The sequence below is a fragment of the Ceratotherium simum genome, chromosome 16 (assembly GCF_057802395.1).
Source record: "Ceratotherium simum simum isolate JZ-2026a chromosome 16, ASM5780239v1, whole genome shotgun sequence".
Taxonomy (NCBI): Eukaryota; Metazoa; Chordata; class Mammalia; order Perissodactyla; family Rhinocerotidae; genus Ceratotherium; species Ceratotherium simum.
The window spans coordinates 39,037,256-39,054,145 of NC_141915.1; the positions used below are offsets into that span (position 1 = coordinate 39,037,256).

The 16,890-nt window shown below is 51.0% G+C and overlaps 1 protein-coding gene across 3 annotated transcripts in view; it reads right to left on the minus strand.

The window, feature by feature from the left end:
• PLXDC1 (plexin domain containing 1) overlaps positions 1-16,890 on the minus strand; it is a 58,922-nt gene that overhangs the window by 34,082 nt on the left and 7,950 nt on the right. For all 3 annotated transcript variants that reach the window (XM_087441077.1, XM_004434586.3, XM_087441078.1), the window contains exon 2: positions 16,480-16,646. In XM_087441077.1, coding sequence (XP_087297203.1) covers positions 16,480-16,646 — 167 coding nt within the window. The remainder of the gene's footprint in view (positions 1-16,479; positions 16,647-16,890) is intronic.

Genomic DNA, 16,890 nt, shown 5'->3' on the forward strand with positions numbered 1-16,890 from the left:
TTGCCTGAAGAAAGGAAACCAAGTTTAGATGTCATTCAGCCCATCATTTAAATGTCTACTCCTCCCCATCCCCCAAACCACGAGCCCCTGACATGCAGAGAGGGATGAGATCACCTCTGTACCCCTGGCTCAAGGTCCTTGCATCCTCGGTGCTCGAGAAGTGTTTGCCGAGGTGAGCCAAGGCCTGTGCCCAGAGCCCAGACCCTTCCTTTGCCCTTTTATAAGAGAAGGAGGAACCGGTGCCAGGCACTGCGTCAAAACTTTGGAAATGCACCTGCTTCCCTAAGTCCTGAGCTGTCTCTTATGCTCTGTGAGTGGGGGGAAAACCAGCGGCCCAACTCAGTGAAGCAGCGTCCAGGCCTCCGCCCAGCCCTTTGCCTGCGGTAGCAGGTTTAATCATGTCCCGCAAAAAGGTGACTTCAAGTCCTGACCCTAGCACCTCTGAATGTGACCACTTTTGGAAATAGAGTCTTTGCAGATGCAATTAAGTTGAGATGGGGTTAGGCCGGGCCCTAAATCCAATGTCGGGTGTCCTCATGAAAGAAAGGAGAGGGCAATTTGGATACAGAGACACAGAGGGGACACAGGGAAGAGGGCCATGTCACGGCAGAGGCAGACACTTGAGTGATGCAGTTTATAAGCCAAGGGACACCAAGGATTGCCAGGAGCCACCAGAAGCTAGACGAGGCAAGGAAGGATTCTTCTCTAGAGCCTTTAGAGGGAGCATGGCCATGCTGACACCCTGATTCAGACTTCGAGCCCTCAAAACTGTGAGAGAATAAATCTCTGTTGTTTTAAGCCACCAAGTTTGTGGTAATGTGTATGGCAGCCCTAGGAAGCCAGTACACATGCCCACAGGTATGTGCTCCTGTGGTTCAAACGAGGCAACCCTGAGTTGTCTCCCTTTTCCATGTCACCACCCTGCATAGCACATTCTGTGGCTCCCCAGCTGCACTCAGAATGAAGGCCACACTCCTTACCACAACCTACAAGGCCCTGTGGGGCAGACTCTGGACATTGCCTATCCAATATCCATTTCTCCTTCTTCTTTATTAACAGAACATTGATTTTGTAGCAAGTAGCAATATAGCCAGCTAAAAAACCTCATTCCTTGGATGTCTTAAGAGCTCCTGCACAGGCTGGCCAATGAGATAAACTGAAGGTTATAGTGGAGCCTTTTGAAGAGGCCGGATTTGACTGTTGATCCTTCTTGCCTTTCCCCTTTTCCTTATTCCTGCCTGGACTGCAGATATGATGGCTGGAGCTTCAATAGCCATCTTGTGAGGATAAGGACAAGAGCCACACCCTAAGGATGGTGGAGTGAAGAGTTGGACGGAACCTGGGTCCTTGATGATATGCTGAAGGGATGCTCATTAAGTCCCTGGATTCAGCCCTCTGTTACACGCAAACACAAATCCTTCCTAATGCATAGCAGTCTGGCCCCCACCCACCACCTCCCCCTCTTCCCCTGGTCTCTGCCCTCCAGCTGTACTGTGCTTCTCCCAGTTCCTGAAATCACCAAGTGCTTGTCTGCCTCAGGACCTTGGTACCTCCTGTGCCTCAAAACCTCTTTCTCACTCCGTTCAGAAGCCAACTCCCCCTTGTCCTTCCAGCCTCAGCTCAGTGTCACTTCCTCAGAAGCGCCTCCCTGACGTCCCCATTCACTCTCATCACACCTTGGGCTTCTCCCTCTCAATGTGTTGCACGTTTGTGATGATTCCCTTGGCTTTTAGACTCGTTATCTCCACATCTGCCTTTCCTGGAAGACCATAAGTTCCCCACAGGTGAGGTCAGCCTTTACCTATGGTGTTTAAGCACAGAGTGTGTGCTCAACTGGAGGATTTGTTGATGAATGAATGACCATAAAGCATAGTTTGCTGAAGGCCTGCTCATCCTTTGTCCGTTTAATTGCTACCACCATGCACACCGGTGACCAGGATGGGATGGCAGTACAAACACAGCAGGACAGCGGCAGATGGTGAGCAGGTGTCTCAGGCACAGTGGGAGTCAACTGAACACAGCTCCCACCTAGGAACCTGAGCAGGCGTGTGCTTAAAACAGCTGCTCAGAGGCTTGGAGAAGGGTCTGGTTTCCATCACCTGCTTCCTGGGACTTGCCTGGTGAGAGCTTTCACAAACCTCCAAGCGTTGGAAATGAGAGCCCTGGACAGAAGCCACGCTCTGCACTTGTGAAACCCAAACAGACTCTGACGTGTCCCCTGCTGCCTCACCTAAGAGGCAATGGGTGGGGGGACTGGGGACGCGTCTCCCCGGCCCATTGCTCCGAGTCCTCTGCTTCCCATGAAGGACGAACGGTCCACAGCCCCAGCCCATGCTGCTCCGCTGAGGAGCCATTGGTGGCTCCTTGGACAGAATCACTTCATTCTTGGAGTTCCCAAGGAGCCCTCAACGGCACCTCTTAACTGACACAAAGTTGTCACCTATGCTGACTCAAGGAAAGTCAGAAATTAAAGGAGCTGCTGCCTCCAACTCCCAGGCAGAGAGTCTCTCCAGCCAGTCAGCAGATCCCCAGGAGAGCGACGGCCTCGACATCTACAGATCCCCTGCTCAGGCCAGGAGGGCAAGGCTGACGCTCTGCTTCAGGCCTCAGAAGTGCCAAGTGCAGCAGGCGTGCCCGGGGGAGGACTGCCTCAGGGGCAGTGCCATGCAGAATCTGCCACAAGTCCCAGTCAGGCCCCAACAGACCACCTGCCCCAGCACAGAGTGACTTTGATTACCCCCAGGACAGTGAAGCTGGGAGCTGCGTCTCTTCAGAGCCCTGGCCTTGGGAGGCTCCATGGTGACGGGTGAGGCCAAACTGCAGCCCACAGAGGAGGGGACGACTTCCCAGAACAAAGTCTGTGGTGGGCGGGGGGGTGTTGTTGAGAGAATGGGAGGAAGGAGAAGGGAAGCCGGCATCTGCAGAGCTGCGACAGTTGTGCTGGGCATTTCAAATGCATCACTGCATGACAACGCTGGGAGGTGAGTACCAAAATTAGTCCCATTATATAAGTGGGGAAAGTAAGGCCCACATAACCCTCTGAAAGCAGGTCACTCTCACTCAAAGACAGTGACTTTTCTTCTGTCCACTGTTTCTCAAATCTTTAAGTAACTGCCCCACTGGAAGGTGACTTGGGCCACTTATCAGTCATTGGTTAAAATCTCTCACATCAGAAGAACCAGCGTGGGTCCCTAATGGAGCACAGAGCTCAGGGACCGTGTCACGTTCATCTCCTCACCCCTAGCAGCTACCTAGCGCAGGGCTTGGCACCTGGCATACGGTGAGTATTAGGGATCTGCTTGCTGAATGAGTTCAGTCACCAGGATCCCACAGCTGATGGTGCCAGAGGCGGTGCTGAGAATGTGCAGTGTGGCTCTGACAACGACAGCATCCTCCCCCATCACCGATGGCAGGTGACACAAAAGCCACTCGTGAAGGAACCAGCTGCCTCCTCTGGGAATCTAAGGCCATGGAAAGCATGCCCATAGCCAGGACCTCCTGCACACAAGAAGGCGTCTCCTGATTCCTCAGGCTCTTCCCTGAGGAAGTGAAACTAGCCAGGGAGATGCTTTCAGGGCAAAAAAGAGAAACCCTGGCTCCTCCCGGCTTAAACGCAGAGGAAATGTATTAGATCAAGTGACTGAGATTCCAACAGGGCAGGAAGTGTGGAACACGGGTGACTGCTGTCATCAGGGCCTTGTCCTAAGTGTGACTGCTGGTCCCTAGAAAGAAGGAAGACCTTACCTGCATTTGGCTTCAATAAATATATGCTGGACAAGTGACAAACAGACAAGAATTGAGACGGGCCTGGAGAGACAGAGAAAGCAGCCCTGGTTCCCAAAGCTTGCAGGGTCTCTGAGGTCAGACTGCCCTTCATCTCCAGCTCTTGGATCCCATGATCCGTCTCTGCACCCTCACTATAAACCTTCCTCCTGAGACAGCTCGAACAGCTCCTCAGAACCAAAAGAGCATTAACTAGAACAGTCTTGCTCATGGTATGATCAGAGGAAGGACTTCCAGGGATACCGCAGACAGTCCCTCAGCAGCACAGACAGCGAGAATCTGAATGGGAAGAGAGAAATGAGAAACCAAATTTCTAGAACTTTTCCCTGGCAACACACTGGCCATCATGTTTTTTCTTCTACAAAGTCAATTGCTGTTGGCTTCTTGACTGACCACTGGGGAAAAGAGTCATGTGGCTGAGAATTTACCAACCTTGGGGGTGCTTATCATCTGCCACTGCAGGTCCCTGATCATGTTGCCACCGACACTGGCAGTTTTGATAGTGGAAGTCCACCCGTGGCAAAGACTGATAAATGTCTCCCAATAACCATTCTCCCCTTCTTCCTTTAGTAGCAGAACCTCTGACTTTTAGTGAGGTGCCTGACTACCCAGTTAGACTACATTTCCCAGCCCTCCTTACAGCTAGGGGTGACTACATGACTACACCTGGCCAATGGAAGATGAGCAGAATGATTGCCCTCAGTAGGAATGGGGGGCCCTCACCTTGCCTAGTTCCCATTGGTTGGGATGCAGATGCGATGGTGGGAGCTGAAATAGCCATCTTGGACCACATCATGGAAGGTACATGTTGTAGAGGGAACCTGGGTCCCCAACACCATGGAGACCCTACATCAACCCCTGCTTAGTTATGCTCATACTACTACATGCGAGAGAAGAATAAACTTCTCTCGCGTCTAAGTTCCTCATCAGTTGGGCTTTGGTTACAAAGGCTGAATCTGTATCCTAATTAATACAAGGTCCTAAGCAGCCTCCTCAGGCCAGGCAATCTGAGGGCTTCTTCACGGTAATCTGTGTCTCTTTTATGTTTGTTTGTTTGTTTTTGTTTGTTTGGTTTTTTGTGAGGAAGATTAGCCCTGAGCTAACATCTGTTGCCATCCTCCTCTTTTTGCAGAGGAAGATTGGCCCTGGGCTAACATCCGTGCCCATCTTCCTCTACTTTATATGGGACGCCGCCTCAGCATGGCTTGACAAGCAGTGTGTCAGTGTGCTCCTGGGATCCAAACCAGTGAACCCCGGGCTGCCGAAGCGGAGTGCGCAAACTTAACTGCTACGGCACCCGGGCCAGCCCCTGTAATCTGTGTCTCTTAAAAAGGATTTAGCGGCCATGCCTGGCAGTGAACTCGCCTGAGGAATTCACCCAATTCACAGCCTGTCACCACATTTGACTTGCTGTCTGTGGGACAGTCCCTTTACCCCAGAGGGCATCCCTCCAGGCACTGTGGGCAGGAGGCTAGAAGCTATGATAGGGGTGACCTGACACTGCAGAGGGTCAGGGAGCATGGCGAGCCAGACCACTTGGCAAGTCCCCCAAAGGAAACTGTTTCCTTGAAATGCGTGCAAGAAGCCCTAGTCAATAACCCACATTCGTTTTGGGAGGCAGCATGATGTGGATTTCAGACATTTTTGGCCATGAAATCCTTTCTTCCAATTAATCTACTATGGAAGTTCAATACATAAATCACGTCAAAGTAAAGCCACTCTGAAGGAAGGAAAGAGAAGGGCCTGGAATCCGGCCTGTAGCTACTTCCTTCTCCACCATCCTCCATCCCACCGCAGCCCATGAAGCACCTCTGGGAACCCTTAGGGTTCCATGGAGAGCAATTTGAAAACCACTGCTGTAGGATCAAGCAAAGGGGCTGTGCAGTCAAACAGACCCACGTTCAAAAACTGGCTCCACTACATAATAGTTGGTGCCAAATATTACTCTTCCCTCCGAGCATCAGCTCCCTCATCAGTAACCTTTCTTGAGTTCTTGAAAGGATTAGACAAAATATATCAATGTAGAGCCCTTAGCCCAGTGCCTGGTCCACAGTAGGTGTTTGATAATTGCAGCCGTGATGATGGTTTTGTTGCACCTTTCCAGGAAAGGTCTTGATTGTGGAGGCTGCCTCCTCAAAACCACTCCCAGCTCCATCCGAAATGTCTGTTCTTACAGTGTCTCTTCTACCTCGATTATTCATGCCCGGAGCCTGCCAGGCACTTCATTTCTGACAGCAGGGCAGCATTTACCTTGGCTGAGCTCAGGAGGTTTCTGGACAGGAACTCCGGCTAAGCTGTCACCATCGGCCCGTCACCTGCCAGCCAACTGGCAGGTGGAAATGCCGAGGCAAGCAACCAAGGGCACCCTGCAGGGCCTGCTGCAGGGGCCTAGCCAGCCAGCCAGCCAGGCTTGTCAGGGTGGTGTTCCAGGCAGCTGGCTCCAAGCCAGGAGGTGCTGACAGGCTTACTGGGGGAGGGGCATCCCATTCCCTGCCTCCACCATTCCACGAGGTCTTACAAGACCAACAGGAATGTTTTTTAGATCCCTGCCACTCAAAATGTACCCCAGGGACCAGCAGCATCAGCATCGCCTGGGAGCACACTAGAAATGCAGAATCCTGGGCCCATCACCAAACCTGCCGGATCAAAATCCACATTTGAACAAGCTTCCCGGGAGGTTCTTTTGCACAATAAAGTTTGAAAAGCGCTGGTCAAGAAGCACTCTCTGTCTGGACCAACGTGTCGCTCATTTTTGTCTCCAAGGACTCCAAAATTAGAAAGACTTGGGTTCTTGTCCCGGCTCTGCCACTCGCTAGCTGTGCAACCTTGGGCAAGCACTTCACCTCTCTGTTCCAGGATACCTTGCCTCCTGGGGTAGTTGAGTAGATTAAATATCAGGCCATAGAATGAGGCCAGCCCTCAGGGAGGGCTCTTTGATGTTACCTGTTGTTATTATTTTCCCTTACCTCACGTATCTGCACAGTGACCTCCATCCACCCTCTAGAGGAATTCGAGCCTCAGGTAGAAATAAACCCACGTAGAATACCTGTCATCTCAGAAGTGCAGAAAGCTGGTCCCCTGGTCTAACCAGGCTAGACAAAGGGGCACCTGCATCAGTGCTGAGGGCCCGGGGTGAAGAGGGGTCTGGTGGGTGAGGCTCACCAAAAAAAGGCGCTGGAAGTGGGGCTTTGGAGCAGGCTTGGAAAGAGGGTGTGGACTGGCTTTCTAGACGAAGCATTTGTTAATGCCCCCAACACTTCACGAAAGTGGAAGGATCATCTTATCCTGGCACTGATTCAACATGCGGGCTTTTGGAGGAGTATCAGCCCACCAGAGATTTTGATAGCATAAATATATATCATATACCACAGAGAACAAGGACAACAGGAAAAAGGAAAGCAAAAGCAGGCCTCCCCCATCCCTCCTCTGGTCCCATGCTGTACTTCCTTCTGGTCTTTTTCATACGTGTATAATTTCACATGGTTATAATCCTGCTGATCATCCAGTTGTGTGGACTGTCTCTGTCACGTTTCATGATACCTAAAGCAGTAGGTATCTATTTTTGATGTTGAACGTGGTCTTTTAACCACCACTTGTAATGGCTTTATGCCCGTCTACTCAGAAGAAAACCCACCATTTTCTTAGCCATTTCCCTATTGTTGGGCATTTAGGTAGCTTCCAATTTTTAGGCTCTCATAAATATTGCTGTGATGAATTTATTGATGTGCTTTCCATATCCTGGATTATTTCCCCTGCCATAAAGCAGTGCTTCTCAAACTGTAATGTGCATATGGATCACCTGGGAATCAGAGTTTGACTCTGCAGGTCTGAGAGGCTTGAGCTTCTGCATTTCTAACAAGCCCCCAGGTGCTGCCGGTGCTGCTGCTCCCCCACCACACTTTGAGGAGTAGTGAGGATATGAAGAGTAGCCCCTGAGGCTTCCAGGCCAGGAAATCCTCTTCTGTTGCAGGGATCCTATTTTTGTTCTTCCAGGTAAGATCTGGGGGAAAAGCACTACCCTCTCTTCCCAGACCTTTCTGGTTAACTTTCTCAACCAATTAGCTCAACCGATTTTTATGACAACTCTATGAGGCATTCTCAGTCCCACCTTACAGATGGGGAAACTGAGGTTTAGAGGGATGATGTGGCAAGGATACCCACCATCTACCGTACCTGGAACCAGAGTAGGGTGGCCAACTGTCCCAGTTTTCCTGAGACTGAGGGATTTCCCGGGATGCTGGATGTTCAGTGCTAAAATGAGAACCATCTTGGGAAAACCCAGATGTTTGGTCACCCTAGACAAGAGCCTAAATCAGAGTCAGCTAATGTTTATCATTCCTGACCCTGCGCCAGGACCTTTGGGTCAATTACTGGACAACACCTTTGCAATTACACTTAGGCAATAGCATCCCCATTTGACAATGAAGAAATGGGCCCAGAGGGGTTAAGAAAGTTGCCCAAGACAAAAAGACAAACAACAAAATTTAAAAATGGGCAAAAGAAAAAAAATGGGGAAAAGACTTAAATAGACATTTCTCCAAAGAAGATACACAAATGGCCAACAAGCACATGAAAAGATGCTCAACACCATTAGTCATTAGCGAAACACGGAGCAAAACCACAATGAGACACCACCTCACACCCACTAGGATGACTATCATTTAAAAAAAAAGAAAAAGGAAAATAAGTGTTGGCAAGGATGTGGAGAAATTGGAACCCTCATACATTGCTGATGGGAATGTAAAATGGTTCAGTCACTGTGGAAAACAGTTTGGCAGTTCGCCAAAAAGTTAAACACAGAATTACCATAAGACCTAGCAATTCCACTCCTAGGAATATACCCCAAAGAGTTAAAAACAGGAACTCAAACACATACATGTATACATGTTCACAGCAGCACTAGTCACAATACCAGAAGAAGGAAACAGCCTGGTGTCTATCAACAAACTAATGGATAAACAAACTATGGTATATCCATACAAAGGAATATTATTCAGCCATAAAATGGGTGAGCCTCGAAAACATTATGCTAGTGAAAGAAACCAGACACAAAAGCTCGTATATTGTATGATTTCATTTATATATGAAATATACAGAAGAGGTAAATCCATAGAAACAGAACACAGATTGGTGGTTGCCAGGGGCTGAAGGGAGAAAGGAATGGAGAGCAACTGCTTAAAGGATACAGGGTTTCCTTTTGGGGTGATGGAAATGTTTTGGAACTAGATAGAGGTGATGGTTGCACAACACTGTGAATGTATTAAATGCACCTCACTTTAAAATGGTTAATTTTATGTTATATGAATCTCACCTCAGCAAGCAAGCAAGAAAGAAACTACCCACCCACCCACCCAACCAACCTGCCCAAAGAAAAGGAAAAGGGTCACTAGGAGGGACCTGCGTGGGAGATGGACCACCTAGGGCAGAGCAGCCAGCAGAGGCAACAGGGACACTTACTGAGCCCAGAAGGGGGAGCAGAGACAACAAGGACTGAGAACCCATCATGTGCCTTGTCACATTTGCTCTTGAATCTCAACCCCATGAGATCAGTATCTACCGCCCCACTGGGAAATTTGAAGCTAGCAGGGGCTTGTGCCACCAGATTCATTAAATGAGGGGTTAAGTGTCCAGCCCAAGGTCATGCAGCTGGTATGTGCCAGGGCCAAGATCAGGGGCCAGGACTGCCAGACTCTTTCCACAGTGCTGGGGACTGGACATCTGGACTCCATCTCCCACCTCCCTGTACACTCCTTCTTCTCACAAAATCTTTTTTCTCTCTTCAAAATTCAGCTCCCAACTTTCCCCTCCCTCCACTCACCTCACACTCTACTCCCAGAGTCTTCCCCTATGGGCCTCGTCACCTCATCCCTTCCCCTAAGCGCACGGGCATGCTGGGGTTCCTCAATGAGCACTGCTTGTTGCTCGTGTGTCCGTGCTACGAGGCTGTCCGACTGTCCCATCTCCCCTAGGCCCTTAGATCTGGGGAGGGGCCTTCTAGGGGTCTCCTTTTGGGAGGTGCCTCCTTTGGGAGGTTGTAGAAACCAGGCAGACATTTCCCTCACTTGTCCCTCTCACCGTCCCTCTGTCTTGGACAACGCGGGGCCTGCCCATTGCAGGGCCCCTCAGCCTCCCTGGGCCTGCCATGGTGGTAGACGAGCTGGGAAGTCCTGCTTGGGCCAGAGTGGAGAGGAATTCAGGGAAGCTGGGCCAGGGGGAAGGCTGGGGTGGGAGGAGAGAGTCTTTTCTATTATGGAGTGAAACTTTTCTATTATGGGAGGAACCTCCAAATCTGAATGTTCTTAAACTTGGTTCCTCCCAAACTCTGGCCAAGACGTGAACCACAGAACCGAGAAAAACTTGGACTAGGATTTGGAAATCCCCAAGCTAGAAGAGAACCTTTGTCCAAGGCCTCCCCCTTCCAGCCTCTTGGGGAATAAATCGTGGCACATCCCAGGGTCTCTGACCTAGCACTGTGGCTCTCCCCAACCCCTCCCTCTGCCTCAAAATTCCCAGAGTCCCCAGGGCCTCAGGATGGGTCTTGGTGGAAAATCTCTGGAAAGCTTGAGTCCAGACAAGAGTCCTATTTCCATTGGGATGTGGTAGTAGAGTGGGCGTGAGAATAAAATCCAAGGAGATGGCTCTGACCAGGGCACTTGGAGCTGCCAGCTCACCCTGGGAGTGCGGGCTGGAAGCCTCAAGGCCTCCAAAGCAAGAGGATCTGAGCTGGAAGGAGCATTGCAGTGAGGTGTCCAGGCAGGGGGTGCTGGGCAGAAGGAGCTGAGCAAAGGGGCTGGGCAGGAGAGGTGGGCAGGAGGCTGAGCAGGGGTTCTGGGCAGGGGGGCTGGGCAGAGGGGCTGAGCAGGAGGGTTGGGCAGGTGGGCTGGGCAGGAGAGGTGGTTAGGGGATCTGGGCAGGGGTCTGGGCAGGGAGTGCTGGGCAGGGGGGCTGGGCTGAGGGACTGGGAAGAAAGGGTTGGGCCTGATGGGGCAAGAAGGGAAGATGGTCAGAGAGGGCTGGTCCACAGAAGGCCTGGGATGGGGACTGGGCAGAGGGGCCCAGTTGAGGGAGCTGGGCCAGAGGGACTGAGCCAGAAGGGAAGCTGCAGCCCGGAAGGAGTACTGGGGAGCAATGAAGGAAGATAAGGGGGGACTGGGTGAATGTAGGGGGAGACAAAGGGAACAGCAGCCCACCTGCCAGGGCCTCAGCCCCTTGATATCGCCCCACAGCAAAGGAACCAAGAGCCTGGTTCCTGTTAGCACCGCCCAGGCTGTGATGTGGATAAACAGTGGAAATGTCTTCCTGTTGAGATCCAAGAAAACTGCAACAGACCAATCCAAACGTGCTGAAATGTCCCCTTCCTGCCACTCCCCTCTTGGCCTGCCCTTTGCAGCCAAGCTGTTGTCTAGATCAGGTTTCCTCCAGCCAAGGAGACCCCAGCTCTCAGAGACGCTGACCACAGATGCAGGTGGGAGAAGCAGGCCTCTCTGGGCCCCTTTGCTGGGCTCCTGAGGGGCTGAGGCTGCCCACTGTCCAGGTCAGGGTGGGCACACAGCCTGGTGGGGGGAGGCATGGAGTGGTGTTGAGGCTGGCTGGGCTGAAGGGGGGTGACCATCAGCGTCTCTGGTTGAATACTGCTCAGTGCAAGGCCTAAGGGGCTCTAGGCGGAGTCAGGATGGAGTGCAGGCCCCTCTGAGGATTCGGGCACGAGACCCGCCGGGTGGCGGACGCACACATGTTCTGACGGATGTAAGCACTGACGTTCTCTTATGTGTGTGGGAGCCCGAGACTCAGAAGAGCTGAGGTCCTTAGAGGCCCCTGAGTCCAACGACTACCCCGGGCACAACCTCTTCTCTTCCACAACCCTGTCTTTGGAGGCGATGGGAAAATCCCTACTTCTCTAGTTCCTTCACAAAAGGAGCTCCTACCACGTGCTGGGCACTGGCGACCGTAAAAAACAGTCCCGTGTCTCACGGTGCTTCAGTTCCAGGGGAGGACAGGCAACATAAACAAATAAATAGATAATTCAGTGCAGGAAGGGATAATTGCTATGGAGAAAAATAGTCTCCTCCCTCTGCCCCAGTCTCAGCCCTGCAGCTGTTAGAAGACAGCCACATCTAGAACCTTCTCTATACCAGGCTAAATACCCCACACTCCCTCAACCATTCTGGACTCCTCTGGTTTCTAGATAGCCATCTAAGATGGGGCACAAGCCCCTCTGCTGCTCAGGCCAAGAAATACCCCACAGTAACCCCAGAGCCCCAGCTCTGGCCCCCAGGTTTCACGGGTTTCCGTGGGTTTCCATGAACACAGCTGGCTTCCCACCTCCGTCCTTGGCAGCCACTTCACACTCCTGACTCATCATCAGCCCACAGGCAGTGAGGAGCCCCAAGTCTTTTCCTCATGAACTGCTGCTAAGCCACATCTCTCCCACCTAACTTTAAACTTAAGTGCCAGTATTTACATTTATTCTGGTAATTTCATCTGGCGTGAGGCCAACTCTCATTCGGCCAGCCGAGGAGGTCTTCCAGTTCCTGATCTGACATTTGAACTCTTTTCCAGCTAAGACGGAAGTCTGATCTGGAAGTCTGATCCTCCTATCTTCTGGGCAGAGCTGGGGGTAGCCTGTAGCATACTCAGAGGGGCCTCCTGCCACGGTGGCCTTCCTCTTTCACGTGGACTCTTGCTGTGTGGCTGCTGAGGGGGCCACGAAACCCCAGGAATGGTGAAAGTCTTGCGGTCAAGTACAGCCACATGGTGCCTGAGAAAGTCTCATGTTCTGGTGATCAATCTAGTAACCGATTTTAAAATTGGTTTGAAACGTTACAGATCAGAAGTTTCCACACCGGGATAACCATCAGAATCACATGGGGGTACTTTTAAAGAAACAAATACCCGGGCTCCATCTGCAGTGTTTCTGAACCAGTCAGTCCAGGGTGGAGCCTGAGAATTGGTGTTGTTTTTTAAGCTCTGAGGTTATTGAATCCATACTGCCCCTTAATGATCCCCACTGCCCTTTCTGAACGCCCACAGACAATTGCTTCCAGAAGTCTGCATCTCTGTGGCTCTCTTCTGCAATGTTCTCTCTGCACAGCCTGGAACATGGCCCTCTGATCATGGTGTCTGGCCCAGAGCAAGTATCAGTTCTTTAGATGGCCCAACAAAGCCGGGGGATGTAAAGGGGTGAGCCTGCACGTGTCCCCTCACTCAGGGTACCCTGTCTGGCCTGGCCTTCTGCTCTACCAGCCCACCATGGTTCCTGGGTTTTGCCGGATGGAGAAGACAGAGCAGAATGGGAAGTGAGTGGGGCTGCGTCCTCTGACGTTCTACCTCAGGGTGGGATTAGAGTGAAGCTAGAGAGGCACTGGCCTCAAGGGCCACATGTAAGGTGGCACAAACAGACTCAGCCATCAAGATAGAGAATAGTTTAAGGCTATATATATATATATATTTGTGTGTGTGTGTGTGAGGAAGATCAGCCCTGAGCTAACAACCATGCTAATCCTCCTCTTTTTGCTGAGGAAGACCTGCTCTGAGCTAACATCTATTGCCAATCCTCCTCCTTTTTTTTTTTCCCAAAGCCCCAGTAGATAGTTGTATGTCATAGTTGCACATCCTTCTAGTTGTTGTATGTGGGACGCGGCCTCAGCATGGCCGGAGAAGCGGTGCGTCGGTGCGCGCCCAGAACCCGAACCCGGGCCGCCAGCAGCGGAACACGCGCACTTAACCGCTAAGCCACGGGGCTGGCACAAGGCAATATTTTAAAGTCAAAATTAATGCAAAAAAATCCATGATGAAGAAAATATCGAAATTTTAAATAGAGACAGGATCAGTAATGGTGCCAAGCCACGTCGGAAGCTGAGGTCAAAAGAAAAATCAGTCACAGAAATGATGCAGAAAAATTACCCTGCTCCCTCCCTCCCAGGCCGCAGGCTGGCACTGGTCCCTCTCGCACCCCCCGCTGCTACAGCTCCCGTCCAGTGGTCCCTCCTGCAGAGGAAGTCGCAGCTCCTGCGGGTAACCGCCCTCCCTGGCAGCTCAAGCACTGAGGTCTTCGCTGCTCCGTGCTGCTGCTGATCCAGAAGTGCTTCCCCATCCCTTGTTGTCTTCCTTCACCTGCCCACTCCTGTGTAAACTGTCTCTGCATTAAACTCTCTCCCATGGAAAAAAGAAAAAAATGATGCAGACAGGACAAAAATATTAAAAATTTTTAAGTATCTTTAGAGAGAGAAGATAATACATCCACGACACAAGAACAGGCTTTTTTTTTTTTAAGAAAAGAAATAATCAGAAAATAATAAGGAGCTCTTGGAAATTAAAATTATGATAGTAGAAAACAATCAGTAACATTAAGAACATAAGGTTGAGAAAGTGGAACACCAACAACAATAACAAGCAAACTAACAAATGAACAACAAAAAATGCAAAAGGGACGGACAGCAGAAGAGAGAAGCAAGTCCAAGGATCAATCGCCGAGACGGACGTCTAATCGAGGGGAATCGTAGAAAGAAGAGAATACGGGAGGGAGAAGATTATCGAAGAAATAAAGCAAGAAGACTTTCCAGAAGTGGTGAATATAAGTTTCCAGATGGAAACAGTCCTTCAAATGTCCAGTGTGGTGAAAGAAACAGAGCCAGAGCAGAGGCCATCACTGCACTTTCAGAATGCTGGGGTTCCAGAGAACAGCCCGGAAGCTTCCCGAGGTAGGGGAAAGTAGGTATATACAAAGATGGGGCATAAGAGTGACATCAAGGCTGGCCCCGTGGCTTGGTGGTTAAGTGTGCGCGCTCTGATGCTGGTGGCCCGGGTTCGGATCCCAGGCGCGCACCGAGGCACCACTTCTCCGTCCATCCTGAGGCCGAGTCCCACATACAGCAACTAGAGGGATGTGCAGCTATGACACACAACTATCTACTGGGGCTTTGGGGGGAAAAAATAAATAAATAAAATCTTTAAAAAAAAAAAAAAAAGAGTGACATCAAGTCTCCCAACAGTGACATCAGAAGCCAGAAGACAATGGTGAGATGCCTGCCAACTTCTGAAGGAAAATTATTTTTAATCTAGAATTCAGCCAAACCATCAATCCAGTGTGAGGACAGAATGGAGGCATTTTAAAATGTGCAAGCTCTCAGAAGAATCTGTCCTCCTGTGTAACCCTTCTCAGGAAGCTAAACAAACCAGCAGTGGGGCAGGAAAGAGAAGACATAGGATCAGGAGAACAGGTGGTCCTGTTCCAAGGAAGAAGGAAAGGGGGATCCCAGGATGGCTGCGGGGCAGGCCAGCCAGCAGCCAGGCCAGGTTGCAGCAGGCCGGCAGGAGAGAGGTTTCCAGGGGGAAAAAAAAGAACTGACAGATTTGACCACACCCAAAATTGTAATTTGAGGCCAATGGATGTGTAAGAATATAGCCACTGTAAGTACAGAGAACTACACAAGTGGTGGGGGCGTGGGGGTGCGGGGCAAGGATTCAGGAAAAACAAAAATCATACAAGAAAGTCAACAACGTTATTACCCTGCTTGGATTCCTGGTGAAAAATGTGTACACTATTATAATGATACAAAGCAGAACACATGGATTTAACAAAAACATTGAGTGTGTAAAAGGATGCTCGGGGCAGTACTATATAAAAGGTAAATCTTCATCTACACAGCAGGCAGTCAACAGATAAGGTCTAAACGGATTAATCAAGAGGCAGCGATATAAGCGAATTACTTAGAAATATGGAGGCAACAGCCAGGAGAAACGGCCAAAGTGGCACCTCCTGAGTGAGGGGCGGGCAGGAGGGGCCGGGCAGGCGGGACTGTGGTGTTTCATTTTCTGCTTTTAGCACTATTTGACCTTTTTGACTACCTGCATGCACTTCTTTGATTTAAAAAAAAAAAATCATTATTAAAACATAAAGAAATATATGCCAAGAAACACAGCCTCTTGTTGCTTCTTCTTGTTTCATAGTTTTTCTGCATCCTGAGAATCCACCCTCTCCACACACGGCCATGAGCACACTCAGTCACACACACACGCCGACTCACTCATCACAGACACTCACACACAGCCCACGGTGACAGACACACAGGCGAATGTACGTAATACACAAAAACCCTCAGACACACGTACAAATGCACTCTCTCTGACATGCACACACAATTATAGATTCACCCATAGACACACAGAGGCCTCCATCAGTCTCCCAGGAAGCTGGCTGGGGAGCAGAGCCAGACACTGCAAGGAGGGCACTGCCTCCCTCCAGGCCTTGATCCCCCGCCTCCCTGCACCGCACCCCCAGAACTGCCCCAGGCAGCGGAGGTTCTCTCCCGGAGCTTCACCTTAATTGCCTTCTCCACTTAGAGTGCCCTGCCCTCAGGCTGAGCAGCTCAAGCCTCTGCAACCATTAACCCTTTGGGGCCACATAGTCTGTGCAGAAATGAGGTGGGGGAGGGGCCAGAGCCGGCAGCTGGATGAGACTAATAATGCCACCTTCATCCAGCTTTTAGTGGAGGCCCTAGGCAGTGGACAAGTCCAGTGTCAGGAAGCCTGTGGACATGCTGTGCATCCTGGATCCCTGGGATCCCTCTCTCCACGCTGACCTCCAGGGCCAACCCCAAAGTATATGTGATTTGTGTGTCTGACGAGCGTACATGGGACACCTGGGGAGATCCCCACCACCACTTCCCTCCCCCTCCACGTTCCTCCAGCACTCACCACCACCCTGGTCCCGTTGTCGGGCAGTGTGTCAATGGCCAGGGTGCCTCCACCCAGGTCCTGGCTCAGTTGGGTCCTGTCCGGCTCTGACACCTGCCCAGGGCTCTCTCGGGCTCTCCGATTCCAGCTCTGCGTGAACCATCCAGAGCCTCGGTCTGCATCCTGACCTGGAAGAAGGGGACAGACAGATGAGTCCTGGCAGTCCAAAGTGAAGATCCAGAAGGGGGACCAGTCCACTTACTCTGCAGAGGCCCCGACCCTATGCCATCATTGACTTTGGGGACACTGACTACCAGGACAGGTGACACACAACATGCGCCGAGAGCCATTTGCCTGGCTCCGCACCAAGCACTTTGCACACGTAACACTTTTAGTCCTCACCCTGGCCCTCCACAGAAGATATGATGCTCT